Raw genomic sequence first — 27,236 nt, forward strand, 5'->3', positions numbered from 1 at the left:
TTCTCTCCGCCGGTCTGGAAGATGCGCACACCCTTTTGTCAAACACTGGCCGCATCTCCACCGGTGACACCTGCTGGACAATGCCTGCCATTGCAGCCCGGGCCGGTCTAACACGCCCATCCGCGACTTGTTTCTTCAGCCCGTTTCGAAAGGAGACCCATCAGTCGACATTAATCATCCGGACACACATTAAGCCGCTGGATGATGCTGTAGACGGATACGGCGGTGATATAATACAATGGCTGCTCCTTATCGTTGCTCGTCTTTGTCAGATCCTCCCCATCCCTGCGCTGAGAGTCCGCCCCCTCTCCTCCGCTCCCGTCGAGCGCATCCAGCAGTGGCAGCAGACCTGCGGAGGTGAAGTTAAAAACTTTATGCATTTATCATTTTTGTTGGCTTTTTTCCCCCACCTTCCATCTGAATACGAGGTTCTGAGTCGTAAAGTTGTCCTTAAAGGTAGGTGAAAGCTATTCATATGTTTTCCTACAGTAAGCAGAGGTTTCATCGTAGTGTGTTTCAGTAAATTCATGACTCTGTCTTAAATTACTAAAGTTTTCAAAAATATTCAAAGGATCAAGTTTTAGACGAAGAAATGAGGCAGGATACGACAAATTGTCTTACCTGTTGCGTCAACTACCTACTCCTTAAAAAAAACGGCCCCAGCTCCAGTTTAACCTCTGGATTGTCCAGAACAAGAGGAAGACTCGCAATATTTATGAAGCAGGAAGCAGTTTACACATCCAGAAAATATAAAGGGAAAATAATCGATTAGGGAAACTGTTTCCCAAAGTTAGGGTGGGTTCCCTACTTGGGTGGTTCTGTTGTCATGGTTCTGGTTCAACTTGCCATTGTGATCTCGTCATGTTGTGCGTAGTTCAGCATTATCCCAAACTATGGCGATGAATGACTTTAAAAAAAAAAAAATAAATAAATCTCAAGTATATTTTTAATTGAATTACGTAATCATTCTCGGAATTTTTTTAATTTTTATTTTATTTTATTTTTTTTAATTGCTCTGATCCCTCTATAGGGACAGTTGTCTCTTATTAAACATGAGTTGTGTGACCCCTCATCAAAACACCAAGGGACCTCGTGCTGGTATGGCGCTCACTGACTGTCATAAAGCCACATTCCTCAGCGCAAAAGTGGATTACATTAAACTGTTTTGAATAATAGATTAACCACGTGGGTACGTTTTGTCCAGACCAAGCATTACAATTAATGCATGGTCGGTACAAAACATCTCACTTTATGTAACGCTGTTTCACACCCAAAACGTTGAGTTTGAAGTGACTGAGCTTAACATGGAAAGTCTTTGAATTCGTCACATGTAATGGTGAGGAAGTGATACAGTTGAAGACAATCAAAGACAGTCAAAATGAACTACAGTTATTAAACAGCTAAAACACCTTCGGTCTTAAAGGTTTTGCCAGCAGATTCAACTCGTGGCAAAGGAGAACCGAGCTGGAGAAGAATGCTCCAAAACTTTAAAGTTTAGAACTTCTGTTTTTTTAGTTATGTGTGGAAAAAGTTGCCTAAATTAAGGATTATGAATAGATTAAATTGAAATTTATTCAAATCTAACATTTGAAATTATTTTCAATTTTAAAAAGAGCACTAAAATGTTCTGTGATTATGCAAAGCAAAATACATATTGCCTTAGTATTAATTTCAAGCTTCCAGCCAATCTTTTCTGCAATATCAAAACTCATAAATGAAATATTTTGACACCCATAAAACAGCATGGTCCATTTCTTTCTATTTGTCTGTATCTGTTTTATTGTAAACTTTGAATATTAAAGGTAAAATGCAACAAAAACAAAATTCAACAGGCCTATGGTGACATCACAAAAGGCACAAGGCAACTAAACAGTCATTTTTGAGAAGTTCTTTTCATATTGTTCTTCCTTTGGAGGCGTTTACTAATAGTCTGTCCTTAATTTTTAATGTTAGCTGAGCAGCTTAATTAATGTGCCTGTTATAATTTAATACACCCAAACAAACACAAAGCAGAATTAGCCGCAATTTTGTTTTGTCTTTTTTAAGACATTGGATTTTGAGAAACCTTCATGTGGGAAAAAATACATATACTGTATATATTTTGATGCCTCAACTAAAAACAAATGAACAAATAAATGACAATTGGCCACTCAAATCGCTATTGGGGCCCTCATTTCAATTCCTCTTCAGGGCCCATTTAACCTCTGCTTGTTTGTAAATTAAATATAGATGGTGAATCATAATCAGAAGCTCGTTGTTAGCGACGGGTCCGCAAAATAACCTTTAATGGCTTAATGTTCAATAGTTCTTTATATGAAGTGAGCACCATGTGAGAGAGAAACTTCCTTTAGCAACTTTTCTGTCCTCTCTTCTTTTTTTTTTTCTTCCTCCGTGTATTGTATCTTATCTTGCTGTGCGGAAATACATCCTTCTCAGGAGGTAAACGGCGGTATTTGTTCAACAGAGCCAGCGCGCGCTGGGCGTTCTCACACCTGTCCGCCGAGGGAAAGCAGCAACAGGAGGAGGAGGGGAAAGCATGATCGACCTGAGCCACCTGACGGAGGAGGAGCAGGAGGTGATACTGATGGTGCTGAAGAGGGACGAGGAGCTGAAGCGGGCCGAGGAGGAGAGAATCAGGTGGAGAGAGATTCACGCAGTCTACTTTTTCCTTGAAAGGCTCCATGCCGTTATTTCCTTACGCGAACCTGAATGTTCCAGCAGACTTGAAATGAAAGCTAAACTGAGTTTAAGTTGATGTCTTTTTATACTATCCCACCAACATAAACCTCATGAAGGAGAGTCTTTGCCTGATGCGTGACACAATGACAGCCTGTCTGGGGTTGGACGCTGAGGGACATAAATGTGATCAGAGCAATTCGATTACAGCTAGGTTGCAGAAATGTTCCGTGACAGCCTTCAAAATGAGCTTTAATCTCAAATCGCCGTCTTCTGCAAACAGTTGAAGCTTTTGTCTCCTGACCGTCAGGAGATTTTGAGGATCCATCTTTGAAATTCCAATTCAGCCGTAAATGTACAGATAAATACACCTGATTTGGAAATGTGTTTAATAAAATTTTTTCAAAAGTGAGATTTGCTGTAAAACAAAGAGCTCTCTCTTCATTGGGCGTTTTAATAGAGTTGACTTCGTTACCTGAATGTTGGCTGAATGATGGTCTGATTTAAAGAGGATTAAGCCGGCAGCCTGTAATAATGCGCTACCGCCGCCTCACATGACGGCCGTGATTCCCCCCAGCCAGCAGAAAGATGAGCCGGAGTGGTGGAATTTGTTTTGATCCCTCTGTAACTTTATTTTAACTCGACTGAGATGTTTTCCAATTTACTCTCTTGAGAGTGATCATGTGAAGCAGTTATATAACCCTGTTGACGGAAATTGCAATGGAAGTGATGGATTCATCCGGTTGCACAAAGAACCAAAGATCAGAGTACAAAACCAAGACAGAAAGCTTTTTTTTTTTTTCTAAGCTTTATATAATGTCATTTCCTCACTAAAGACATCCTTGAATCTCCCATGGCAACCATTCAGGGCGCCTAAACGCTTGCTCTCACAAAGCCCCGCCTTTTTCAGCTAAGCTCCTCCTTGGAGCCGTGGTTTTCAGCTGAGCGTCCCTCCATTGTGCCTTCCCCACTCAGCTCCTCCATTTAGGCCCAACATTCCTCAGCGAGGCTGTTAACGGCATAACGAGAAGCACTGTTGTGATGAGGTGCTGAGGGCAGAGTGTTGGGAAGAGATAGAGACCCAATTTTAAGGAGTCAAATTACAAAACCAATTTTTTGAAGTCATCTTTGATATTGCCCTGCGACAGACTGGTGACCTGTCGGGGTGACCCCGCCTCTCGCCCGAAACGTTAGCTGGAGATGGACACCAGCACCCATCCTGACCCTACTTGGGACAAAGGTGTTAGAAAATGGATGGATGGATGTTTGATATATGCAGTCTTTGTATAACAACTAAAGGCAACATAGTGACTTGATTATGCTATAAAATGGTGCTTTGTGCATGGAAAATATACGATACTGCCCCTTTAGGGAGAAAAAAAAGTTATTCTAACCCAACTTGACCATGTAAAAAAAAAAAAGAAAGTGAATCCCCTCTTTGTCAAATAATAAATTAACTGTGATTAATTACAAATGGAACCTGTCTGACTGATGTACTGATCAAATAAAATTCAAGAAGAGATTACATAAAAAAAGTCCTTGATGTCAATCAGTTTGGGTCTTTCCTCCAGAGAAAAAGTCAAAAGGTTAAATGTCTAATGTCATATTAAACCCTTTGGATTAAAAATTGAATTTTGGTCAAGTTTATGTGCATAAAGGCAGGCAGGGGAACTCAGTTCCATCGGTTTAAGTTAAAACCCTTCATGACATTTTTGCACAGTTTTTCTTTAAATATTAATGTAATATGTTTCTGTTTTTTATTTCAATATTATCCAGGACTTTAAGTTGAGATTTTGTATTGAAAGTGCCTTTCACCATAAACGGATATCGTCTAACTCCTTTTTGTTTGCTGATGTTAGCTCATATTTTTTCCATCTTTATAAGCGACTTGAAGTTGCAATACAGGAAAAAAAAAAAAAAAGAATCCTCTGGTCAATGTTGCAATTCAGATTTTTTTTTTTTCATGACAGGAAACTGGAGAAGGTTCTGGACAGCGGGTCTCAGTCAGATGTGAAGCTGAAGTACCTGTCGGGGGAATGGTTCTACGAGGCCAAGTCCCAAAGACACAGCGACAAAATCCACGGATCAGAAATCATCCTGGCGTCCATGAAGCAAGGGAAGCCGGCTAGTTTAGGTCTGCTTGATTTTTAAAGCTGCAAACGTTCCAACTGTGCAAAAAAACCAACATTTTAAACTTTGAGGTCTTGGTGACAGAATCTGAGAGTACATATTAAGACATATACTCTCCTTCCCCCCTCCCCTGCAGACGGGTCCGTTCGAGTGGAGAGAAGCAAAACGCCCAGCCGCCGTAGCTCAGACGCAGCGCCTCCAACAAAACCTGCGAGGTGTTTCGAACCATCACAACCACCTGAGATGATGTACACAATCAGTTTGATCTTTTCTTCCAACGAGCTCCTCTGATTTTGTCTTAAATTCGGCTTGAGATTCAGACACACATCTGAGAGACATTCTTTTGCTCGGCCCTTAAAGACGCCGCCGTCCTGCCAGTGTGCAGACAGTCTTGTGACTCGGCTTATGTAAACATAGGTGGTGCTGCCTGGAAACAGCCTGTTTTCTAACCCACTTAGAAGTGTGCACGGCAAAATTAACAGAACAATAGCTTAGCAACATGCAAACTTTTTACACGAACTGAAGCTCTCGAAAATAAGCTTGCTGCGCTGCTGAGACTTTTCAAAAGTAATAACAACAGAAAGGCATATTTAATAACTTCGGTCACAGCTTAGACTCTGTCAGCAAGAGGAAAAAGTCAATATTTGTTTTGGCTAAGCTTTTTAAAGCTTTTTTCAAAGGCTGTAAAAACTCCAATTCCTTGTCAGGTATTTACACAATGACAAAGACTACAGTTACTGTGTACTTTTTAAATTTGTCACCTCATCACATGAGCTTTTAGTGCAGTCATATTAATTCAATTAGGCTCATTTTCTTCCATCCTCTGTTTGCCTCATGTTCATAGTTATGGTATTTCACATAATATTTAATTTGATTAAAGTAATATGTTCTACATATGGTGCATTTCAAGGTTTTCTTCCCCCTATATCTTTATGTTTTTGTCATGTTGGATCTACAAACTTCAATATGTTTTGTATTCCAGTTAACGGTGTGAGTCCTTTGGAAGGTATTGTAGATACTTTAAACAAATCCAGTCATCAAAACAGTGCAGGTATTTTACATTTTAGAGAATAGCCGTCTACCAGATCATGTTAATATTTGTAATCCTGATCCATGTGGTTTGATCTCAGGAACATGTGTAAATAAAAATCCGTAAGTTTAAATAGAAATGTTGATAGAGTAAATGGCAAATTTAAGCTAGGTTACTTTTGACCATTTACTACCAAAAAAAAAAAACAACTACCGTAGTAGCTGCATTACTACGACCCAAGGATGCATATTAATGAGCAACTTTTATTTATCAGCTGACCCACAAGTGTACTGAAACTCTTTTCAGTCAATCTCACCTCATCTTTCAGTTTATGAATTATTTTTAGACCTGCGGCATCATAAACACGACTTGCAGTTTGGGTTTAGATGCCAAAGCATAGATCCAAGTAACAGGACGTTTCTCAGAGAATGGATCACAAACTGAGTGTGGGACATTCAAGGTACAAATTTGCAACACCTCCAACTTGATGAAAAAGTGTCACAAAAAAAGTCAGAGAAATAAAAGCTAAAAAAATTGGAGCCTGGAATCCTGAAAGTGATGTATGCATGGAAACTCTTATGTCATGTGTCAATGTTCGCTCATTGCTGCTGATGTTTTACTTTTCATCTTGCGATAGTTTCTGAGAATATCGGCTATTTATCTTTTCCCCTGCAGTGACGCTGAAAAGGAAAATCGATACTCATCAGTTCGTTCCCCCAAAATGGTAGGCATTGTTTTCAGAACCGACAGGTTAGCTTCCTGTTGTGCATCTGTAGTTTTTTCCGTGGCACAGCGGCTGCTGCAATCTAAATCGTTTGTCCTTTTCATTCCCCTCCCAGCCGAGACACAACCCCTTTAATCGAGCTTCCCTCATTGTTGTTGAACCGCCTGAAAATAACCAAAGCACGGCCCCCCGTCTGGACCAGGAGACGCAGGAGGCAGGTGGGGAGCTGAGATTTAGAGCAAACAGGTTTGTGATAAAAGCCACAGCAAAACCGTAACTATCTTTTATTTTTTATTTTTTCCACCCAGAGGCAATCTCCCGGCTGAAGAATGCCCCGGCGGGGGAGTCCAGTCAGACCTCGGGGGGCTCCGTCACATCAGAAAGCTCCTCCACGGGCTTCAGGCCCGTACCGAAGAAGAGGACGTTCCTGCCTCGACGCGGCAGCCAGCAGGGGTTAAACGCCCCGGCGAGGCCCGCGGCCATTGTTCCTGCCCCGCGACGGAGCCGCCAGCTGGGATCCAGCGGGAGCTCTAACCAGTCTGGTCTGAAGATTACAGATGAAACGCCTCAGGGAAGTGTTAATGTCCCGGTGACAGGTTCTGCGCCGACGTCCTCAGCGGCAGATAAAAGTTCCCTGCAGCCACTCAGTGCTGTATCTCAGGTTTCCTCCAATTCCAGTCTGGAGATAGACAAGAATTCAGCATCAATAACAAAAGAGCGGTGAGTAAAAACCTTTACTTGATGCGCTCATCCAAAGCCGTCTGCGTTTCTGAAGCTCTGCCATGTTTCAGACCGGCTGCTCACTCTGGGACTGATGTGAGCGCTGACAGAGAAACACCACAGCAGAGGGTCGAAGCCCGAGACGATCAAAGAGAGCGTGCGACCTTGAACATTTTCAACCTACCGAGTAACAAGGTTCAGGACAGAGACACGAGCAGCAGCGTGGGAACAGCAGGGCGGCAGGAGGAGATGAGTTTACCTCCAAACACACTGGGTGAGCTCTCTTTCAATTATGAGTTCATCTTTTGTTTGAGTATCTCCCCCACAATCATCACCTGAAATATCATCACCTTCCTAAAATAATGACCCAAGTCAAGTTTTTTTTCCCACCAGGGGGTCTTTTTGTGATCTAGTGTCCCTTATATGACAGTAGGCTGACAGGAAAGGGGGAGAGAGTGGGGGCAAGACATGCGGCAAAGGTCGGCCGGGTCCGGGAATCGAACCCGCGACGTCCGCGTCGAGGACGCAAGGCCTTCAAATGTGGAGTTATTTTAAGTTACTTTAAGTTATTTCACTTACAAGTTGCTATAAATGAAATAATCTGCCATTGGACTCGCACTTTATCAATATTAAGGAATCATTTGATGAAAACAAGCTGCTGTATCTTGTTGAAAAGATAGTTCAGTCTTATTTCAAGTGTATTAAGATATAAACTAAACCAAAAATACTTGATAATACTTTGTGTTTTTGCAACACAGCATCGTTTATTACGATGTTTGAAAAGCTTACAAAGCCATTTCTCAGATTTTTTGAACTCCAGCACATCAGTGAGAGCCATTATCTACAAATAATAATAATAATAATTAAAAAAACAAAACAGGAAACGTTTCTAAACTCTTCCAGGAACAGCTAGCCTACCAAAATGACTCCAAGAAAAAATGTAGTTCTAAAACATGCCACATTTTCCCCACTGAATGAACATCAGCAAGCTCAGGTTGGATCATGTATTTTATGACTTAATATCTTTACCTGGTCATTAAGAGATAAATAATGGGGTCAAAAATTTGTTTTTTCTTTAATTTTAGCACCATTTTGATTTAAGTCATGAACATCCATCGCTTCATACTTTTCCTCCTGCACATTTTAAAAGAAAAGCTGTAACTTGGCTAAAACCGGCGAAAACCGTGATGCTTTTTCAAGCGGAAGGTGTCAGCAGGTTAAATTCATGGTTATCAGGTATTAAAGGCAAATCAGACTCCTGTTATCCTTGGATGACATTCATTATTCTGCTATCAAAGGCATTTATGGGCAGACTATTACCCGATAAATGGATTTGTTATCGTCAGATAAGTCTGTGTTCCAAATTTATCCTCGTTATTATTTCATTTTGAAGAAATTGATACCATGTGCTCTGGATCAAAAATGAAAAGGACTAATCAGATCATATAGACCTTAGTGATAGCAGCATTAGAGTCGAAAAGATTCTGAAAATGTTTTGGAGCAACATATGCTGCCTTCAGAGCATATTTTGCATGCATTTTTCAACAGGACAATGCAAACCCCCCACTGAGCACACATGGCAAAGACATGGCTGCAGAGGAAGAGGATAGCGGACTGGCAAGCCTCCAGTCCTGAAATGATTCATATGAAAACGATGACCCAGTATCGTTACACGGCTTAAATGTTAGAAGGAAGAAGTCTTTTAAAGATTTGGACATATTGTGTAGTGGTGAAAGCTTTAAAGCTCTCATTAAAATAAAGAAATAAAAACAAGAAATAAATGCTTATTACCAATTTAAATGAACTCTATGAATACAAATTTACAATTTACATATCGCAGTGCTTTGCAAAAGTACTCAAGCCCACTGGACTTTTGCAAACTACAGACTAGGCAAGGAGAGGATTAATCAGAGAAAAAAAACTAAGAGTTCATAGGAACTTTGAAGGAGCTGCAGGGATTCAGAGTTCTGGTTGGAGAATCTGTTGAAAAGATGATTAGTTGTGCACTCCGCTGGAGTCGGGATTGCTTTTCTTCAGCAGGAGTTGATAGAAAGATGGAGCAAAACAACTACAGAGCAAAACTACAAGAACGTTTGTTAAAGTTTGCAAACGACTTGAGACTAGGGCAGAACAACAAACCCAAAGACACATCCAGGTAAAAAAAAATGTAGTAGTTTAGACCAATGCGTCTTCATATGTGAGAATGACCTAGACAAAAGTTCAGACCTAAAAAAATCTTAAAGACACAAATGTTGATGGCAACATATTGTCCTTAATCAATTTGGACTGAGCGGGTGTTATTTTGCAAAGACGAATAGTCAGTCAAACATTTAATTCTCTAGATGTGTAAAACTGCTTGCATACTTCATAAGATTTACAAAGGTAGTTCTACAAAGTACCACTTACTTTGTGTTGGCCTGCAACTTAATCAAAATGTGTTATTGTAAATTAACGTAGAAACGTTTATAGGGTGTAAACACAAAGTATTTTTCTTTCCACATGGACTGGTATATTGCGCTTTTGACATGGATCAATGCAATAAATTAAAGGAAACCACACATTAGTGAGATGTGTATTTATCTTCTTTGCTTCCTCCTCCACTTCCAGATCCCATCCCTCCTATGTCATATGATCTCCACTTCATTGACAAATCCAATCAGCAAGCTCAGAAGCCCAATCAGATGACTGCTTTCAAACTGTCCTCTCAGACAACGAGCCCCACCGGTGAAGAGGACGACTCCATCGCAAAGGTGCTGGATTGGTTCAACCGCAGCACGGACAGCAGCGACTGGCTGAACTCAGAAGACACTCCAAAGGCCTGCAAGGACTTTGACAAGCACGCGTCTGTCAGCAAATCAAGGGAGGAAGAGTCATTCGACAGAGCGACCAGTGAAAGAAAGCTAGATAGATCTGAAACGAATAGGAGCCACTTACAAAAGATCAACAATGAGCTCAACAGAAAGGGAAGCAAGGAGACACTCGATACTCAACATCTGCATTCACAGGACGTTAGGGATAGTTGCGATGAAAGCAAGCCGTTGAAAATTTCTCATTTGAAATCGTTCTGGGAGAAAAGCAACACGGGCCCAAAGATACTTATCAGCAAGTCCGGGACTCCAGCTGACAAAGGAGTAAACTCAGCTGAGGGTTTTGCAGCCAAAGAACCTGATGTACACTTTGTTTCTGGAAAGTATAATGGAAAGGGGCTTTATGATAAGTACACCCCAGAACAAAGTGTTGAAAGCAGGCAGCAGCCCCTCAACAACCAAAACATGCAAATGGTGAACTCTATTCAGTCAGAAGCACCTGAAAAGTACAATAATGACTCTACCCATTTGAAGTCAATATCCAATCTACAAACTGCCAACAGAAGAGTGTTGGAAGGAGAAGGTTTACTTGCAAACAGACCAAACTCATCAGAGAGAACAATCATAGACCAAGAGTTTGAGAGTGATTCTGCAGCCACACCAAATCTACAACCAGATGGCTTTTCAGGATCTAAAGAATTTTTCTTGCAAGACCTTCTATCCAAGACCGCTCCTGGATCTCAGCTGGATCCAGACCTCACAACAAAGGTCGGCTTAGAGTCTGAAAATTTCAGTTTGTCCAGAAATGGCTCATACATGGATGAGAATGAAGGGCAACTCACCAAAAAAGCCAAAATTCACAGAGATTCGGTTGAAGATGTGAGAAGGAGAGACAGTGAGGACAAAAACTTGCACTCAGGCTCGTCTCCCAAAAGAAAAGATGATCCAGCCACCAAGGACAGGGCCGGCGGTTCATACTCAAACAAGCAACCATCGCAACACCAAGAAAGCACAGCGGAGAGGATAAAGCAGCTGAAGTCCTTTTGGGAGCAGGAGCTTAACAAGCCAACGTTCTACAACGGCAAACCTAAAGGTCCTGGAGAAGGCAAAGTGACCCGTGGTGAGAATCAAACAAAACTGACTAAGAGATTTACGAAGTCCGAGTTTGACTTGAGATCAATTGGAAATGATTCGGGAAGCGACGAGGAAGGTGGTAACAAGAATCCCCAGAGTTTTACGGTTCTACCATTGAATCAAAGGTTAGACAAGATGAATCCGAGTCTTGGAACGAGTCGTGCCCAGTTTAACTTTCTGCGAGAGTTCTGGGACGAAGCTACTGCTGATTCTAAGGCATCTTTAACCTCTGACAAACCCAAAAGCCCCAAAAGGAAAGAGCCCCTCCGATCCCAGCTCTCATCCCAGGATTTAAAGTCCGTTGATGCGGAGATTTATCATGCAAGTACTGCTGTTGAGAAAACAAGAGGAGCTGCCATGAAGTCGTTTCCTTCTCCCCAGAGCCGGGCAAAGTCTCCACATGATAAACAGGTTGGACCTGGATCAAAGTTACAAAGTGACAACAAAAGTAACTTGCCCAGTTACACGCAAGCTGAGACAGGGCAGCAAAAACAGTTCAAAAGGAGTGCAAAGGACTTCAGTCGAGAAGAGAAGTCCACAAAGCCACAAAGCAGCGTAACCAAAGACATTCGGTCTCCAAAAAGCAGAAAGGACAGCCTCTGCATCTCCAGCAGCCGTGGAAGTTCTCTGCGCCGCGCCACGAGCATGTTTGCTCTGAGTGCAGATGAGGAAAAAGATCCCACCCACCTGAGAGTAGACCTCAGTCCTCTCCGGTCTCAGAGCAGGAAACACAGGCAGCTCGAGCCAGAGTTTGTGATTCCACGAGCCCGGGCTTTCGTCCCCACAGACTACCGCCACTACCTGGGGATGACGGACAAGAACAGCATCCGCACCACACTCACGCTTGCGTTGAGCAAAGAGGCCGCAGAGGTGAAGTCCAGGTACGACCTTGATCTGGGTGAACCACTGAGCGCGAGCACACCGTTGAGCTCAGAGGAGCGTGATGGCAGGAAGACGACCAAGATCAGCCAGCGGCCCGTTTGGGCGAACTACAGCAGCTCAGACACAGGACCGGAGTCGTCTGTCAGCAGTACGTCAGAAACATGGTCCAACATCAGGAACAGTTCAAAAGGTAAGATCTAACTTTATGTTTTCTTAGTAATATTCACCCTACATAGCATTACCCGTTCTGTCACCTTGATTGTTGGGGTGTTAAATATTAAGGTTAGGTTCACCTACCTAGTAAATTTACTTATTTGCTACAAAGGCTTTCTGGCTGCAAGACAACATCAATCAAAGATCCAGTGGCAGAAAACCTGCTACTGCTTCGAAAAAGGCTAACATTCAGGAGTTTATGTGACGCAATCGACACAACAATGATTAGTTCAGCTAATCATTGTTGCTGACCTAATCAGCAACAGATTGTTGCTGATTAGGCAGCAATCAGCCTAAATCTGTTGCATTTGAACAACCTGTCAGTGAAGACAATCTGTTTAGCAAAGCAGCCACTAGGTAACTAAAATGTTTTAGCTGTGATTTAAAAAAAAAAAATAAAGAGATTCACCTTGTAGCTACTACTAAGGTCATTTAAATGTCTATTTTGGCAAAAAATAAAAAATTATATATATATATATATATATATATATATATATATATATATATATATATATATATATATATCTATATATACACACTACACTTAAAAAATGCCAAAATAATGACATTTAAAGATAAAATTGCAAAATAAATAAAAATAGCATATATTTTTAAAACTGCCACCCTAACAGAAGAAAAGTTGTTGAAAGACGATGTGAGGAAGTGAAGGCTAAGTCTTAATCACTGTTAGATTGATCTAAATTACATCTGTTTTGTATTTTGTTTGGCTTCGAAGCTAAACACAAACAAGCTCCACAGAGAATTGTGTCGCAAAACATTGTTTTATATCTGCATTTAAATATTCTTAGAAAAAAAAACAAAAAACTTATGAAGCCTTGAGAGAACAGAGTGGCGTTTAGAAGAACAATTTAGAAAATTCTTAACATAAATAAATAGAAATGAATAACCTATAAAAACAAAAATTAGAGCCAATTTTAACTAGAAGAAGCTTTCTATCTTTTACGCACTGCAAATGTTAAACATCAGAATTTTCACATATGTGCATTTTGATTAGTGAATATGTGAACAGCTAACAAGTTCAGCTAAAAAAACAAAACAATCTTCCATTTAAAAAGAAATGATTATGTGGTACAGTTTTTGTTTATAAGTTAAACATTTTCATGGGAACACAACTAGCTCTAGGCTGAATTTTGATAATGCAACATTGTGCTGGGACAACATTAAAGAAACTCTCACTTTTCACATTATTTCAATAATATGCATTTTATTATATTGATATTTATGCTTTTTTTTTTTAAGTCTGCCTTCTTGGTCTAATGTGAGCAATAAGCTGTCAGAATCAAATCTTCTTGCGAAAATGTAACGTCTTGCCCTACTTGTGTCGTTTTCTTCTGCTACGCAGGAGGAATCGAGGAAGACGAGCAAAATCCGGTGAGAAAGGCGCTGCGGCGAGCGGAGGCACGGCCTAAAAATCTGGCTAAAAGCATGGAGGACATCACCGCATCCGCAGCACCACGTCAGTGCGCCCTCTACAGCTTTTTCATGTTTTACGTCTGTAACGACATTTAAGATGAGTTTGTTTCTCACTGTTTTCAAAGGACAAGAAAGAAGGGCTGACCCGGCGGCTGACCTCAGGCGCAACAGTGAAGGTAAAAAAACCGCACAAACATTTGAAATGCGTATCGCAAATTTACTAAAGGTTCTCTGAAATCCTGCTCCACAGTTTCAGCCGTCTCCACTCCTTCCTCCTCTTCTTTTTCGGATCCGGACCACTTAAAGAAGATGAGCAAATCCGTCCCGTCGTTCTTACAGAAGGAGGTAACGCTTTCCCCGACTGAAGAACAAACCCTGCACCGCGTTCAGCCGCACGAAGCTTTCCTCCCCTGCGGTCCGTCTGCGTTTCAGGAGCGCGGCATTGACACCGACTTCTGCAGCTCAGCGACTATCCTGAGCAGCTCCCCTGGCATGACGTCTGTGTCTTCTGTACGTTCACACACTCCTGCTTCTGCATGAGCATCCTCCCTGTGTAAACGCTGCTTTCGTCACCTGTTGGTTTTGTGTTTAAAACATCACTTCCACTGTCTCACAGTTTGAAGTGTGACGTTGTGTCCCTGTTGCAGGTCATCCACGTTCAATCGGTGTTTTATGTTTTGCTAAAGCGTCTGCTGTTCAAACCAGTGTGCTAAAAACGAGGACTTAACATGTTAATATGACATAATGCAGATTAATCAGAGCAAGTATTTTGACCTAACTGCCTCTCTCCTGCGGAGGGTCACTTACTTCAAATAACTAAGTGCACTGCAGAAACACTAAATCTTACAGAGTATTTTTGGTTCAGTTTCTAGTGCAAATAACTTTGTCTTATTTGAAGTGTACTAACTCACAAGTAATTTTTCAGAAAGATGTAGAAGCCTGTTTCAAGTCAGTAATTTCTTTATATTGATGAAAAACTTTTAGTTGCATTGCCAGATTATTTCACTTATAACATGGAAAAATATCTTGCTGTAAATTAAATAATCTGCCAATGCAGAGACCAATAATTGATTATTGCTGGTCTATACAGCAATTTCCGGTGTGTTCCCCTCTTGGCTTGAGGGAAACACAATGTCTCATGATTTTTGTCAACAATAATCTTCTTCCATAAAGGCCAGATTTGTGTTGTGGATGAGCAATAATTGTCCTACTGACAGATTTGGCCGTCTCAGCTGTTGATCTCTGCAGCTCCTCCGGCGTAACCTTGGATCCCTTTGATGATTAGAAGGTTCTCTTTGCCCAGCCTGACAGATTAGATGATTTTATTTTTTTTTAGCTTTGAAGTTGTGCGATTTTCAGATGATGGATTGATCAGAGCTCACTGAGACGTTCAGTGCTTGTGATGTTGTTTTATAACCTCTCCGCTTTAAACTTCACAGCTTTGTCACGGGTCCACCTGCTGCGTTTCTTTGTCTTTTATGACTCTGTTTGTTCGCTAATATTCTCCAACGGCGCTCTGAGGCCTTCTCAGTACAGCTGGATTTATAATGACGTGAAATTACAAGCAGATGGACTTTATTTACTGATTTAGTGCCTTGCTTTAACAGTTGGTTGCACATGATCTCCTGTGGGTTGGAAGAATAGAAGTGGAGGTCACATTTTCAGGATTTGGTTTGCAAGAAAATGAAAAGTTTAAAAAAAATTTAGCTTGCCATCAAACTCTTTTTTTTTCATAAAATTTATTAAAGTTTGGAAAGGCATTGTGGCACAATAAGTTCTGATTTTGGGTTTCTTTTACTTTTTTCAAAAACAGGGTTCACAGATAGGACCTATGTTCACACTTTCTTTGGCAGCTTAACATACTGTTTTTGCTCTAAAACATAAACAAGGAAATGAAAGCATGTTTTTAACAACAAACAAACATGTAATGAGTAAAGTAATATGATAAGTTATTTTAATAGGGTCATTTGTGGTGAGGCAACGCAAAAAATATGCTAAAATTCCTAAATGAATAAATGTTTCGTTTGAAAATTCAATAAAGCATTATCTTCTCTTAATGCAGCAACAAGCAATTACGAGCTAAGGAAAAAAACATAGTCTAAGGGCGAAGTGACTTCAAACTATACCTTTATGAGATACAACAGCGTATGATCCTTAAGATGCTAAAGCTAGCTTAGCTTAAGATGCTAAACCTAGCTTAGCCACTGGGCGGAAAGGTATTCTTCCTTTTTGCCAGAAAATTTGTTCACTCAACTTTGGGTCTGATTCTTGTAAAGGTTTACCTAACTTGATTATTTATTTATTTATTTATTTTTTTGTTCCTACCTGTTCACAGCTGAGTGGGAGTGTGATGACCATGTACAGCGGCGATTTTGTTGAGGTTCAGGGAACCATCCAGTTTTCCATCAACTACGTCCAAAGACTGCGGGAGTTTCACATCTTTGTGGCGGAGTGCCGCGACCTGGCCGCAGTCGACCCAAAGAGGAACCGCTCCGACCCGTCAGTTCTAAACGTATTCTTTCCAACCAGTGTTATTTTTGACCGTGCTAATGTGCAGCAAATTAATCAATTAGAAGTAAAAGATATCCGGCTACATGTGGCGTAGGCCTCAAACGCTTAGGGAATTACAGAACTGACTTACAAACACACTAATTAACAATTGTGGGTTTTCTTTCATAATACGAAATAAAAACCCTTTTATAGTATTAATCAAAACAAAAGTGCAATTTTGACATTGTTTTCTGATGGTTGGTAATATCTAGTCACAATTTTCTTGACGTCTTTCAATAGAAGTGGTGGTTCTACTTCTGCTAATTGTCATTAGTGTCATAATGTTGTTGGGTTTTATTTTTTAAAGGTACGTCAAAAGTTATCTGGTTCCTGACAAAGCCAATCTAGGAAAGAGGAAAACATCTGTAAAGAAAAAGACACTGAATCCGACTTTCAACGAGATCCTCCGGGTACGGCCGCGCACTCAGTTGACTCAGTGAGGTTTTTTGTTTTGTTTGTTTTTTCACACGCCAAACACTCGACCCACGGCAAACAAAAGCGTCTCTCCTGTCCGTACAGTATCGTGTTCGCATGGAGTACCTCAGGACACAGACGCTCATTCTCTCCGTCTGGCATCACGACACTTTTGGGAAGAACAGCTTCCTGGGCGAGGTGGACGTGGAGCTCTCCAAGTGGGACTTCGACCACACCCAGATGAATTACTTGGCGCTGAAAGCTAGGGTAAACACAAACACACAGCGGTACAAAAGCTGCGCTACTTCTTTTCTCACCGAATAACAGAGGATTTGCCTCCATTTGTCCAACCTGTACACTCATTCCCACCGGGCTAGCCAGGCTGCTCATGTCGCGCCTCGCCTCTTTTTCAGACTCTGCCGTCGATTGCGCCGCTAAACGGGCGGGGAGAGATGAGACTGGCAATCCGCTACCTGCCGCAGGTCACCCACAGCGAAGGTCTGCTCACAGTCACCCTCCTCTGCGTTAGGAATTATTTGGTTAGGGATGTAAGTCATAAGCTTGGAAAAAGTCAGTGAAAATCATAAAAATGAAGACAGAGACCAGGATTTAAAGTAACTTTCTTGTTTTTTGTTTTATTTTTAGCTTATTGCACCTCTTTTGCCGCTTAAATAAACTTAGCGCAGAAAGTAAGGAAAATCATATTCTGTCAGTTTCGTTCTGTAGCTCAACAACAAGGAAATGTTTTATAATGTGGACGAAACAAGAAATTAGTATTTCTATGATTTTTTTTCCCCCCCCTAAGTTCTTATGCAAAATCTATATATAATATCTACAACAGGCTTTTAAAAGTAACTAGCATTTGGTCTCTATTTTATTTCTAATAGAAAAACATTTTAGTTACACTTTGTTAGCTTTCAAAGTAAAACATTCGTTGTAGTATATATTTGGAAAAATAGTTATTTGCAGCTCTCGACGAGTGATATATTTTTAAAATTATTTAGCTCATTTTTATTTCATGCCACAGCAAGATTATGAATGTCTTCAAACGACCGGCAGTGGCAGAATGTATTTCTAAAGCTATCTATTAAACCATTACAATACTCTTTGTTCAGCTTTCAGCAGCGAAGCCGCTTCTACGTAGCTTGGACTCATGGGGCTAAACATAAACTCACGCCACACTTTTCAGATTTTACAAAACAATTTAAACCATTTTCTTTCAGCTATACAAGCAAACGTTCCTTTTTTCTTTTTTTTTTTCGCAAGGTTTACCCAGAGATGTTTCCGGCAGCGGAGAGATTCACATTTGGGTGAAGGAATGCAAGAACCTCCCTTTAATCAGAGCCACCATCGACCCGTACGTCAAATGGTAGGCCGCGGATAAATCATCTCAAACAAGGTTAGGCTTTTCACGTCTGATGTGTGAAAAGTAAGCGCTCCCTGCCGTTCTCCCTTACTTCCAGCTTCGTGCTGCCGGACACGAGCAGGAAGAGCCGTCAGAAGACGCGCGTCCTGCGGAGGACCGTGGAGCCGGTGTTCAACCACACCATGGTGTACGACGGCATCGGCGAGGCCGACCTGACCGAGGCCTGCGTGGAGCTCACCGTGTGGGACCGAGACCGACTCGCCAGCAACCTGCTGGGGGGGCTGAGGCTCGGCGTCGGAACAGGTAACCACAGCCTGACCAGTGAATGTGTCCAAAGGTTTTCTTTGGACATCGGCTGCTTTTTCTTTTCCCCCGTGCGGTCGTTAAAACTTAAAAATTAGGTCAATTGGTAGGAAAAAGTTAGAAGAAGAAGTGTTTCAGGCTCTTGCTGCAACAAAAATAAAATCAAAGTCTTACCAAACACAAATATGTTAGTACACTTGAAACAAGATAAAACTAACTTACAAGTAACTTTCCAGAAAGAAATAAGCTTGCTTTTGGTCAATGACAGGACACTTTCTCTTTATAATATATTTTAAAAAATTATTATTATTCCACTGGTAGGTTATTTCGCTTGTAGCTACCACTTTTTAAAATCAATATTAAGGAGTTATTGACTTAAAACAAGCTCCTTTGTTTTGCTGAAAAGTTACCTGTCAGTTAGTTTCCTTCTTATTTCAAGTTTACTAAAATATTTGCAATAGAAATGAGAAGATCGAATCAAATGATACAAAAAAAAGACGAAAAAAAATCAAACAGAATTAACAGAAATCTGATTTGTGACTTCATTCGGTTGTCTTTCTCTTCTGGCTTATTTTTGCTCTGTTTCATTTATTTATTCATTTAATTTTTGTTAAATTATGACCTTAAATCTATCTCTATCATTGTGTGTAGTTTATGGTTAACTTGTGTCACAATTGGTTTTTCTCATGTTGCATTTTCTCAACAAATGTTTCATATACTTTGTTTCTTGGTGATTGTTTTGGTTGCATTTATTGTTTTTCTGACACATTCAGATAGTTTTACACTTCCTGGTGAATGAGGTGCACGTAGATAAACTAAACGCTGGGCCCTGCCAGAAACGAAAACGCTGCTTAGTACCGTAACCACAATTTTGCTGCATCAAAGTTCAGAAAAGATGTCAGAAACCTGAACCCAAGAAGAAGCTCTGACCTATTTAAGATCTGAATTATATTTTGAGATCAAATAGGTAAGAGAAAGGAAACTCTAAACCACATGTGTTAAACTCGAGGCCCGTGGGCCGAATGCGGCCCGCCATTGCTCTTTATGTGGCCTTTTAGATTCTAGACTGAACACCAAGTGTGCTTAAATATTATGTTAATCAAATCAATGCAGTTTTTTTCTGTTTACTGCCAAATTATATCAGTCAGTCGATCCAGTTTCTTGTGAATTATTGTGGAAATTCACGCAAAATCAAAAAAATCCCCCGCACTTTATTGCATACATAATTGGGAGTTTATTGCAGATTTTTCTCAAAAATTGTCAAAAACTTTCCTACTTGTACTAAGCAGCTGCCTCAGCCTTAATAGATGTCAGATTATACACCGCGATATATACAGCGAGCAATAAAAACTTGCATTTACCGTCATAAAAAAAAAAATCACAAATATTTCTAAATTAGTGCCGCAAACACTTTGATTTTATTGCAAAACAAAAAAAATAAAAAAATCACATAAACATTTGCGAAATCCTGGATGGACTGAAAAGAACTCATTAATATTTCTAACACTTTAACGGGTTCTATCAGTACATTCTGGCACAACCGGCCCTTTAAGAGCATTTATAATCTTGATTTGGCCCAAAAAAAAAAAAAAAAAAAAAAAGAGCAAAAAAAGAGTTTGACACCCCTGCTCTAAACAAAGAAATCCTGGCGTAAATGGTGTTTAAAAAAAAAAAAAGTAAAAGTGCCTGAATCCAGACGTTACCAGAGGTTAATCCAGTGTCTTCTGGATGTTTCTCTTCCTCTTTGCAGGCAGAAGCTACGGCGCTCTGGTGGACTGGATGGACTCCGGCCCGTACGAGGTGGCGCTCTGGGACCGCATGATGGCTTCTCCCAATGAATGGGTGGAGGATGTGCTGCCGCTGAGAATGTTAAGTTCTGCCAGAACAGCTCTAAAATGAAATACACCCGACGGCTGCAGGAAGTATTTATTTCCATTGACCAACTCCTGGTTAAATTATTGTGTTAAGCTGTAATGGTAACAGCAACCTTACATCTAAGTTTGAACAATTTGACTTTATGACGCAGAAAAAGCAAACTCTCTTTCTATAGTAAGGGTGTAAGACAAATGTTGTTGGTAAAATGAATGTTATGGGCACTAACGTTTCTTCACATTAAAGGTAAAAAGAGCTTTTTGTTGAATTTTATCACAGAAGTTTAAAGCTTTGGCTGTGAAATTAAGTTCTCATATTTTTATGCCAAGAATCCTGAAATACACTGGGTCGGGAATGTAGTTATTTTTAACCCTTGCAATGGGACTCCTTAACTTTGAGTATTATGTTATAGATATTCCACTTTGAGTCATGAAATTTAGGAAAGTTGCATTTATAGTCGTCTTATATGCTGATGTTTCCAAAGTCTGCAACCTACACCCCATAAAAACATAACCTGTTGTTTGATACCAATAAAATTCATCATTTTCTATCTTACATTTGTATTTTTTGTGTGTTTCCTGAAGTAAAGCAGCCAGTAGAAACGACTTTTATTAAAACTTTCCTAAACATGGATCGCCTCAGATCAGCGTTTCTTTTGACTGAAGTTGTCCAGATCCAGTCTCGCGTTCCTTGTCTCCAGATTGAGGAGTTTTTGGGGTTTTTTACTACACAGTGCCTGATTAAACTTTTTTAAAAGACGTGGAGATGAATTAGACTTTTAGTTGACTTCAGCTGACGGCTTTCTGCAGCGAAAATGAGATTTAATGTATTCAACTACCTAAAAGTGACTTTGTGACGGTCTGCTGGTTGAAAAGAAAGAATCTGAAGATCAAATTTGAAATTGGTCTCCACAGATTTTTGTCATTTGTGGGAAAAACAACCACAGATCAGTTTTGTCCCAAGATTTTCAGTTACAGTCGAATGTGCTGTGAACACTTTCACTGAATAAACTGAAAGAGTAAAATAAGCAAGCAACTGTTTTGCTTGCTCATCTTTCTTTGTAGTCTACTTACATCCGTACCTTAAAAACAGGGAGAAATAAATGAGTTGTCAAACAACTTGTCAAAATAGATGTGCTCAGTCCAAAATATTTCACATTTCACAAAGGATTAAATCGCTTTTCTCTTTATTCCCAGCAAGAAAACAAAACGAAACAAAACAATTACAACATTCCTGATTATAAAAGTTGTCAACTCTCATTAAATACATGGAAATGAATCCAATATAATGATTATGACCGAGATATAATTACAATGCACTGTTATTATACACCAGCTGAGCCCTTATTTTCTTCTTAACAACTAGTACAACTGTGTATTAGCTGTAAAACTGCGTTTGAATCTCATGACTACCTGATCTAGTGTAAAATCCCGTCCCACCCTGCTTTGCAGCTGATGTGCTGTGATTTATGATTGGCTTCATTCTTCGTCAGGTGACGTTGCCCCTGACCCCGGGGGCGTTTTAGTCGAATTTCGTGGAGCAAACGGCAAGCAGCAACGAGAACAGCAACGAGGAGAAAGCGGATGCAATACTTTCAGCCGATGAAGCTGATAGAGAAGAAATAGAGAGAAAAAAAAATACCGTGAGCTACCTTGAAATGAGGAAAACGGTAAACATGAATATCAGAAAGTTACATGGCAGGTTCTTACTTTGAGAAGCCAGCGTACCTCCATCATCTTAAAAAAAAAGAACAGAGGAAAATATATATAACAGGAAAAACAGTATTTTAAGAAATACTTTCATAAGTAACTCAAATAAGCACATTGTGAAAACCACTGAGGATTATGTGATTGGAAAAGGACGTGTCCAACGGGAACCACTTAATGTGTCAGAAGGCACAAATAATAAAGGAAGTGAAATTCTGGATTTTGGTATTTTGCGGAGCTTTGGCTTCCGGTTCGGTGCAGGTTTGTTGGGATGCTGGTACTGCAGCAAGGAAGGGTGAGACAGAGATGTTGACTTCACAGAAAGTTAATCCCGACCTCAGGAGGCCGAGGGCAACTTTTACTTAACAATGTCTTCCTCTCGGCTCTTATGATAGGACACTTGTTTTAAAACGGCAAAGGAGCATCAAACCCGCTTCGGTTGTTCCCACCGGAACCGCATTCCAAAAGGGTGGATCCGAGCCGGATTCAGGACGTGGCTCACGTCTGACTCAAAAACATCTGATGAAGGCCAGACCTGAGTGTTTACACTTCTAAAAAGTCTGACCTTGTCACCACGAGCCTCTGCCCACTCAGGAAAAAATCTGATTTGGCTCATATTTGCCAGCAGTGTGAATACTGGAACCTTTGCAGAACTTCCCAGGTGAATTCCCAAAGTACTTTCCAAAAGACAAAGTATGTAGGTGGAACTATCTAGTACTTCCCCAGAACTCACCAGGTACTTGGAACTACTCACCAGTCAGTTTTGTGAAGCGTAACCTTAAAGTTTAGGAAGGCTCCACTAGCATTCCTAAAAAGTACCTTGCAAGTTCTCAGAAATTCTCAAGAAAGTACCTGGTTAGTTATTTCTTGTTGTGTTATGTGATGCTACCTAAAAGTTTTATTCTGAAATTTCACAGCTGTGTATTCTCCCCTGTTGTGGCTTTGTTTCTGATGGTGTTGGAGGAACAGACATGTGACGTGTTTTAGTTAAAGACGCACCAGCGGTCTGTTGGCTGACGCGTATTTGCTGAGAGGTGATCGTAGCGTTGGTCGGCACATCCGTAGCTTCTCTCCTTCTACGGTTTTGACCACTACAGACCTGTTCGTAGAGAAAGAAGAGAAAAACTCAAAACCCACTTAAAGTAAAATCTTCCCGCAAGGCTGCACATGAGTTGGCTTACAGGCAGTAAGGAGCTGCAGGTGCTTTTCTCACACAGCCTGGTGACGCAGTGCAGGTAGAAAGTGGAAACTGTCAGATTCTTGTGCTCTATAAATCTGAAGGCCTCAAAGGAGAAGCGAGCGCTCTGCGAAACGCCGTTTATCTCCACTTTGGTCTGCGGGTCACGATTACACCTGGGGTGCATCAAGAACAAAAGAGTTCCCAGCAGGGTTGAATGTCATGTAGGTAAAAAGAAAGTCTCTTGATGCGGCCAGACGTATCCGGCATCCAACTCACCCGACAAAGAGGTCGTAATAATTGGTCTGCATGGGAAAAGGGCCTGTGGTGGTGTAGCATCGGTCCAGCAGCAAGTTGAACCTTTAGAGGAGCAGAGTTACACTGTCAGTAGTTTGTTCTCCTTTAGCACAGATGTGGCCGGTTTGGATTTAAATGATCAAAGTTTGAGTACTTTTCTGTCAGGTTGGTTGCTTTTACTGAAACGTAGATCTTGGTTTTCAGGTTGAGTCCTGTTGGAGGAATGGTAAGTGGATTCTGGTATCCTACGTCCTGTTTAGGGGAAAAGACAAATAATAATAATAATAATAATAATAATAATAATAATAATAATAATAATAATAATAATAATAATAATAATAATAATAATAATAATAATAATAATAATAATAATAATAATAATAATAATAAAAGATCGAATCGAGTACAAAAAAATAAATTAAATATTATTTCAAAAAAAGAATTCAAATGGGTGTAGCTCTTACTTGGTAGAGCTCCATTTTCAGGGTACTGATGAAGCTACCGTTGTTGTCTCGTATGGCAACGTTGACACCCGATCTGCATGCACAGAATATACAGAGGTTTTCAATAAAGTTAAGGTTGTGATTTGTGCGAAAATTGTCTGGTTTTATGTTTCTTTGGTTCGATGTCATTTTCATGAGACGCCTGAAAATGTGTGAGCGATGGGAACTTTGTTTGCAGCATTGGGCAATGACTAACGTAGCACTCTGCTCCCCCTTTTGGTTGCAGCAAAATGTGCCACAACGTAAGACACAAATAAATTATTGATTTCCATTAAAACTGAAAACGTATACATAATTATTTGAATGATTTCAACATTTTTTGGAACACATAAGCTCCTGGCATTCAGCTGAAGCTCTCTGAGTTATACCGTTGTTCCACATTATTTGTAATTAATCACATAAATCTATATGTGAAGATCATTCATTCACGTTTGCATCCATTAAATCTAAAAACTTATGTATTCATCCCAGTTTTTAAATGATCACATGGTTCCTGCTGTACATTATGTTGCTGTCTAACATCTGATTGGCTCTACGGCACAGCAAGTAAACGTCCGGCCAATGACGCTGGCAAGAGCAGTTCAGGTTTTGTCCACTGTCTTAGTAAATAAAGCTTACTGAAAATTCATGAAGTGTTGCAGCAGGTCACCATAAAAATAAGTAAATATTGAAATAATTTCTATCTAGAAACATATTTAATCAGATATCTACATATTTGTAACATTTAACTGATCCTTGAATATTGTTATATTCTGGCACGTTTTGAAAATTTAAAAACAGAAAAAAAACTAACTTACATACGCATCTTAAAATTACACGTTTGTTTATTAATTCATTTTATATTCTGTATCCGGATTTATTTCAGTGTCATTTTTAAATAATTAATTTGAGCAATTGTTGTTGCATGGTAAATTTTATTTGATTGGATTGTCATAATATTTCAGCAGCAATGATCATTAATTTATTAATTAATTTTTCTATTTGAAGACTAAAGCGATTAACATCATGCTCCATGATTCTGGGCCTCCTGTGTGTGCTCTACAGATACGGCGGCTGTCTCCTTGCTGTACTCACACGCTGAGCTGAGTGTTGTTGAGCAGGTACTGCATTGGGTACTTGCAGGAGAACATGTATTGGATCTGCGGTCGGTAGGTGATCATGCCAGAGGACGGGTCAACAGACATGACCCTGCCTGAGATGTTCACAAACTCCACTTTGGAGTAGTCTGCAAATTCTCCAGTTCCAACCTGATTGGTTATCTGTTAAATAATAATAACGATGATAAATAGAGCAGAATATACACATTTTGCAAATATTTTACGATTAAAACCCTCCCAGAGGCTCAGGAGGAGCGCGGCAAATGTCACGATGGGACAGCTGGGAAAAGGGGGATAGTCCTGTCAGACCGTCAATTTCCGAAACCACACAGGAGGGTTGAATCCTTTTCCTCTACTCTAACTTACTAAAACAGTTGTGGATTCAAACAATATAGGTAGGTGAAGGGAATTAAATACCTGGAAGTTGTTGCCGCAGTCTGACAAGGAAGTTTCATTTATGGGGAATCTAAATTTCAAAACTGGCGGAGTGACATTCCAGTCGGCTTTTCCGAAGCACACCGGTTTGTTGAACTGATTGTTGAGCACCATCAGGGACTCGTTGTACTGAGAGCTATAAATAGGACAAATCAAGATGCTGAGGTCCATGTACTGGGTGCCACATGTTACGTTTATGTCGGCATTTTCTGAGAGAAAGAGAAAAAAAAACAGAGGAGGGACGCGAATTAAAGCAACGACAACCTTTTTTTTTTCTTTTTTTTTTTTAAAAGCAGCAATCCAAAAAAGTCTAACCTGGACTTCTGAACGTGTTGCTGAGAATGCATTGGTCTGGGACCTGGGCGTCGGCCTGCAGAAACAGGCCGAGCTGCCACACGAGGAGGACCAGCATCAGCGTGGATCTGCGAGAAAGCAGCAAAAGCAATCAGACAAACTTTTCAAAAACTGTTATAGATGTCTAAATAGACCCTTTTTAAGAGGTGTTTTTTTTTCTTTTTCTTTTTCTGGATGTTAAGTCACTGAAAAGGAAGACTGAATTAAGAAGAAAAATTCCCAGACTCACCTGTAAGTCTTCATCTTGAGTCGCGTCTGCTCTCCTCCGTGGACGGATCCCTCCATTTATAGCGCTGGCTCCACACGCATGTGACCACCAGCACAATGGAGTAACCTGAACCGGGCTTTCAATCTAACTTTTCATAATAGCTGACGTAAGGTTTTGATTCTGGGGCCAACATCAGAATAATCACAGCATGATTAATTTCACTCCAGGAATGAATTATTCTAGGAATAATTAATGTTTCTATGTATACTTAATTTTTTGAGAGAAAAACTTTGGACATTGATTTTATTTTATTTTTTTAAATCGCTTTATTAAGCCATAGATATTTCAGAAAGATATTTATTATACTTTATAAGAAACGTATCATTTTTGACATATAAGCAGGTGACATTAAGATGTTTTTACTGTGTGTGGTCGTAATGGAGGACCATCTCTGAAACATACCACAAAATCCTCTTCTGACCAAATTATTAAAGGACCTCAGGCGTAAAGCAAAGAGACCCCAGGATATCCATTAACATCGTAAAAACAACCAACTCTCCACCAGGACACCCTTACATGCTCCAAATCTAATTTTAAATCCAAGATCTATCAAATATCTGGGTCAGTGATCGGATATCAGGTATTTATCTTTTCATTTAAAAAAAAAAAAACGATAAAAGTTTCGACATTGACTTTAAGAAAGCGAGTTGTTCATTTATTTGTTGTGGCCTCAGGCTTGGAACCTTAAATAGAAAGATGTCCCCGCTGTTTTGTGCAATCTGGGAACAAAACGACACACCTATCTGAAAAGGTATCCCAACACTTTTGTGGAGCATCCTGACCCAAAAACAAAAAAAATCAAATAAAAGGTATCACAGGTTCCCAGAAGAACATCCCCATAATACAGACACGAGGACGCGGCCTGAATAAGGGCTCCCGATGGATTACCCGGGGCGTATCTGATGTCAAATACCGGATTTGGTGTCTCTGTTATTATTGATAAACAGCGTTTGTCTCGCAGCGATGCCATTTGTGTCAGCGCTGACACAGAACTTGGTGCCAAAAGCATTCAATGCAGTCACCTTAGACAGAGAGCGATAAAGGAGAACAGGCTGTGCACCATGTGGGTCAGGACCTGTGCCCAGAGGTCGGTGGACGTATTTCAAGAACTCTACAATCCATGATTGGTCTCAGCAGAACCAAG

At 40.2% G+C, this 27,236-nt stretch overlaps 2 protein-coding genes across 7 annotated transcripts; one reads left to right on the forward strand and one right to left on the reverse strand.

The window, feature by feature from the left end:
- The first annotated feature begins 278 nt into the window (after nt 1-278).
- sytl2b (synaptotagmin-like 2b) lies at nt 279-20,810 on the forward strand. Of its 6 annotated transcripts, XM_044118581.1 has the most exons (20): nt 321-456; nt 2,465-2,637; nt 4,647-4,810; nt 4,943-5,054; nt 6,512-6,560; nt 6,676-6,778; nt 6,869-7,280; nt 7,352-7,554; nt 9,888-12,293; nt 13,680-13,793; nt 13,876-13,926; nt 14,001-14,095; nt 14,183-14,260; nt 16,086-16,249; nt 16,608-16,710; nt 16,820-16,981; nt 17,128-17,212; nt 17,981-18,083; nt 18,178-18,383; nt 20,134-20,810. In XM_044118581.1, the coding sequence occupies exons 2-20, from the start codon at nt 2,537-2,539 to the stop codon at nt 20,280-20,282; spliced, it is 4,860 nt and encodes a 1,619-aa protein (XP_043974516.1). In that variant the 5' UTR covers nt 321-456; nt 2,465-2,536; the 3' UTR covers nt 20,283-20,810. The 6 variants fall into 6 exon arrangements, with proteins under 6 accessions (XP_043974514.1, XP_043974516.1, XP_043974512.1 ...); XM_044118579.1 differs by having other exon boundaries at nt 279-357; nt 14,001-14,260; XM_044118577.1 differs by having other exon boundaries at nt 14,001-14,260.
- Nucleotides 20,811-21,424: 614 nt separating this feature from the next.
- Nucleotides 21,425-26,186, reverse strand: si:dkey-4p15.5 (zona pellucida-like domain-containing protein 1). Its single transcript, XM_044119152.1, has 11 exons — nt 26,054-26,186; nt 25,786-25,892; nt 25,453-25,679; nt 25,013-25,197; nt 23,900-23,972; nt 23,590-23,687; nt 23,418-23,498; nt 23,143-23,314; nt 22,961-23,060; nt 21,965-21,991; nt 21,425-21,862 (listed from the first exon to the last, which is right to left on the reverse strand). The coding sequence occupies exons 1-11, from the start codon at nt 26,107-26,109 to the stop codon at nt 21,777-21,779; spliced, it is 1,212 nt and encodes a 403-aa protein (XP_043975087.1). The 5' UTR covers nt 26,110-26,186; the 3' UTR covers nt 21,425-21,776.
- Nucleotides 26,187-27,236: the final 1,050 nt, after the last annotated feature.

Source organism: Gambusia affinis, linkage group LG06 (assembly GCF_019740435.1).
Source record: "Gambusia affinis linkage group LG06, SWU_Gaff_1.0, whole genome shotgun sequence".
NCBI classification, from domain to species: domain Eukaryota; kingdom Metazoa; phylum Chordata; class Actinopteri; order Cyprinodontiformes; family Poeciliidae; genus Gambusia; species Gambusia affinis.

Bases quoted from the DNA above. Each gene is read 5' to 3' on its own strand.
- sytl2b (XM_044118579.1), top strand. From the start codon at position 2,537: ATGATCGACCTGAGCCACCTGACGGAGGAGGAGCAGGAGGTGATACTG. The intron at 5,055-6,511 runs GTACACAATCAG...TTTCCCCTGCAG, and splicing joins TCACAACCACCTGAGATGAT to TGACGCTGAAAAGGAAAATC. The intron at 6,779-6,868 runs GTGGGGAGCTGA...TTTTCCACCCAG, and splicing joins CCAGGAGACGCAGGAGGCAG to AGGCAATCTCCCGGCTGAAG.
- si:dkey-4p15.5 (XM_044119152.1), bottom strand. From the start codon at position 26,109: ATGGAGGGATCCGTCCACGGAGGAGAGCAGACGCGACTCAAGATGAAG. The intron at 23,315-23,417 runs GTGAGTTGGATG...GATGCACCCCAG, and splicing joins TATTACGACCTCTTTGTCGG to GTGTAATCGTGACCCGCAGA. The intron at 21,992-22,960 runs GTGCGTCTTTAA...TTTTTTTTTAAG, and splicing joins CGTCAGCCAACAGACCGCTG to ATGATGGAGGTACGCTGGCT.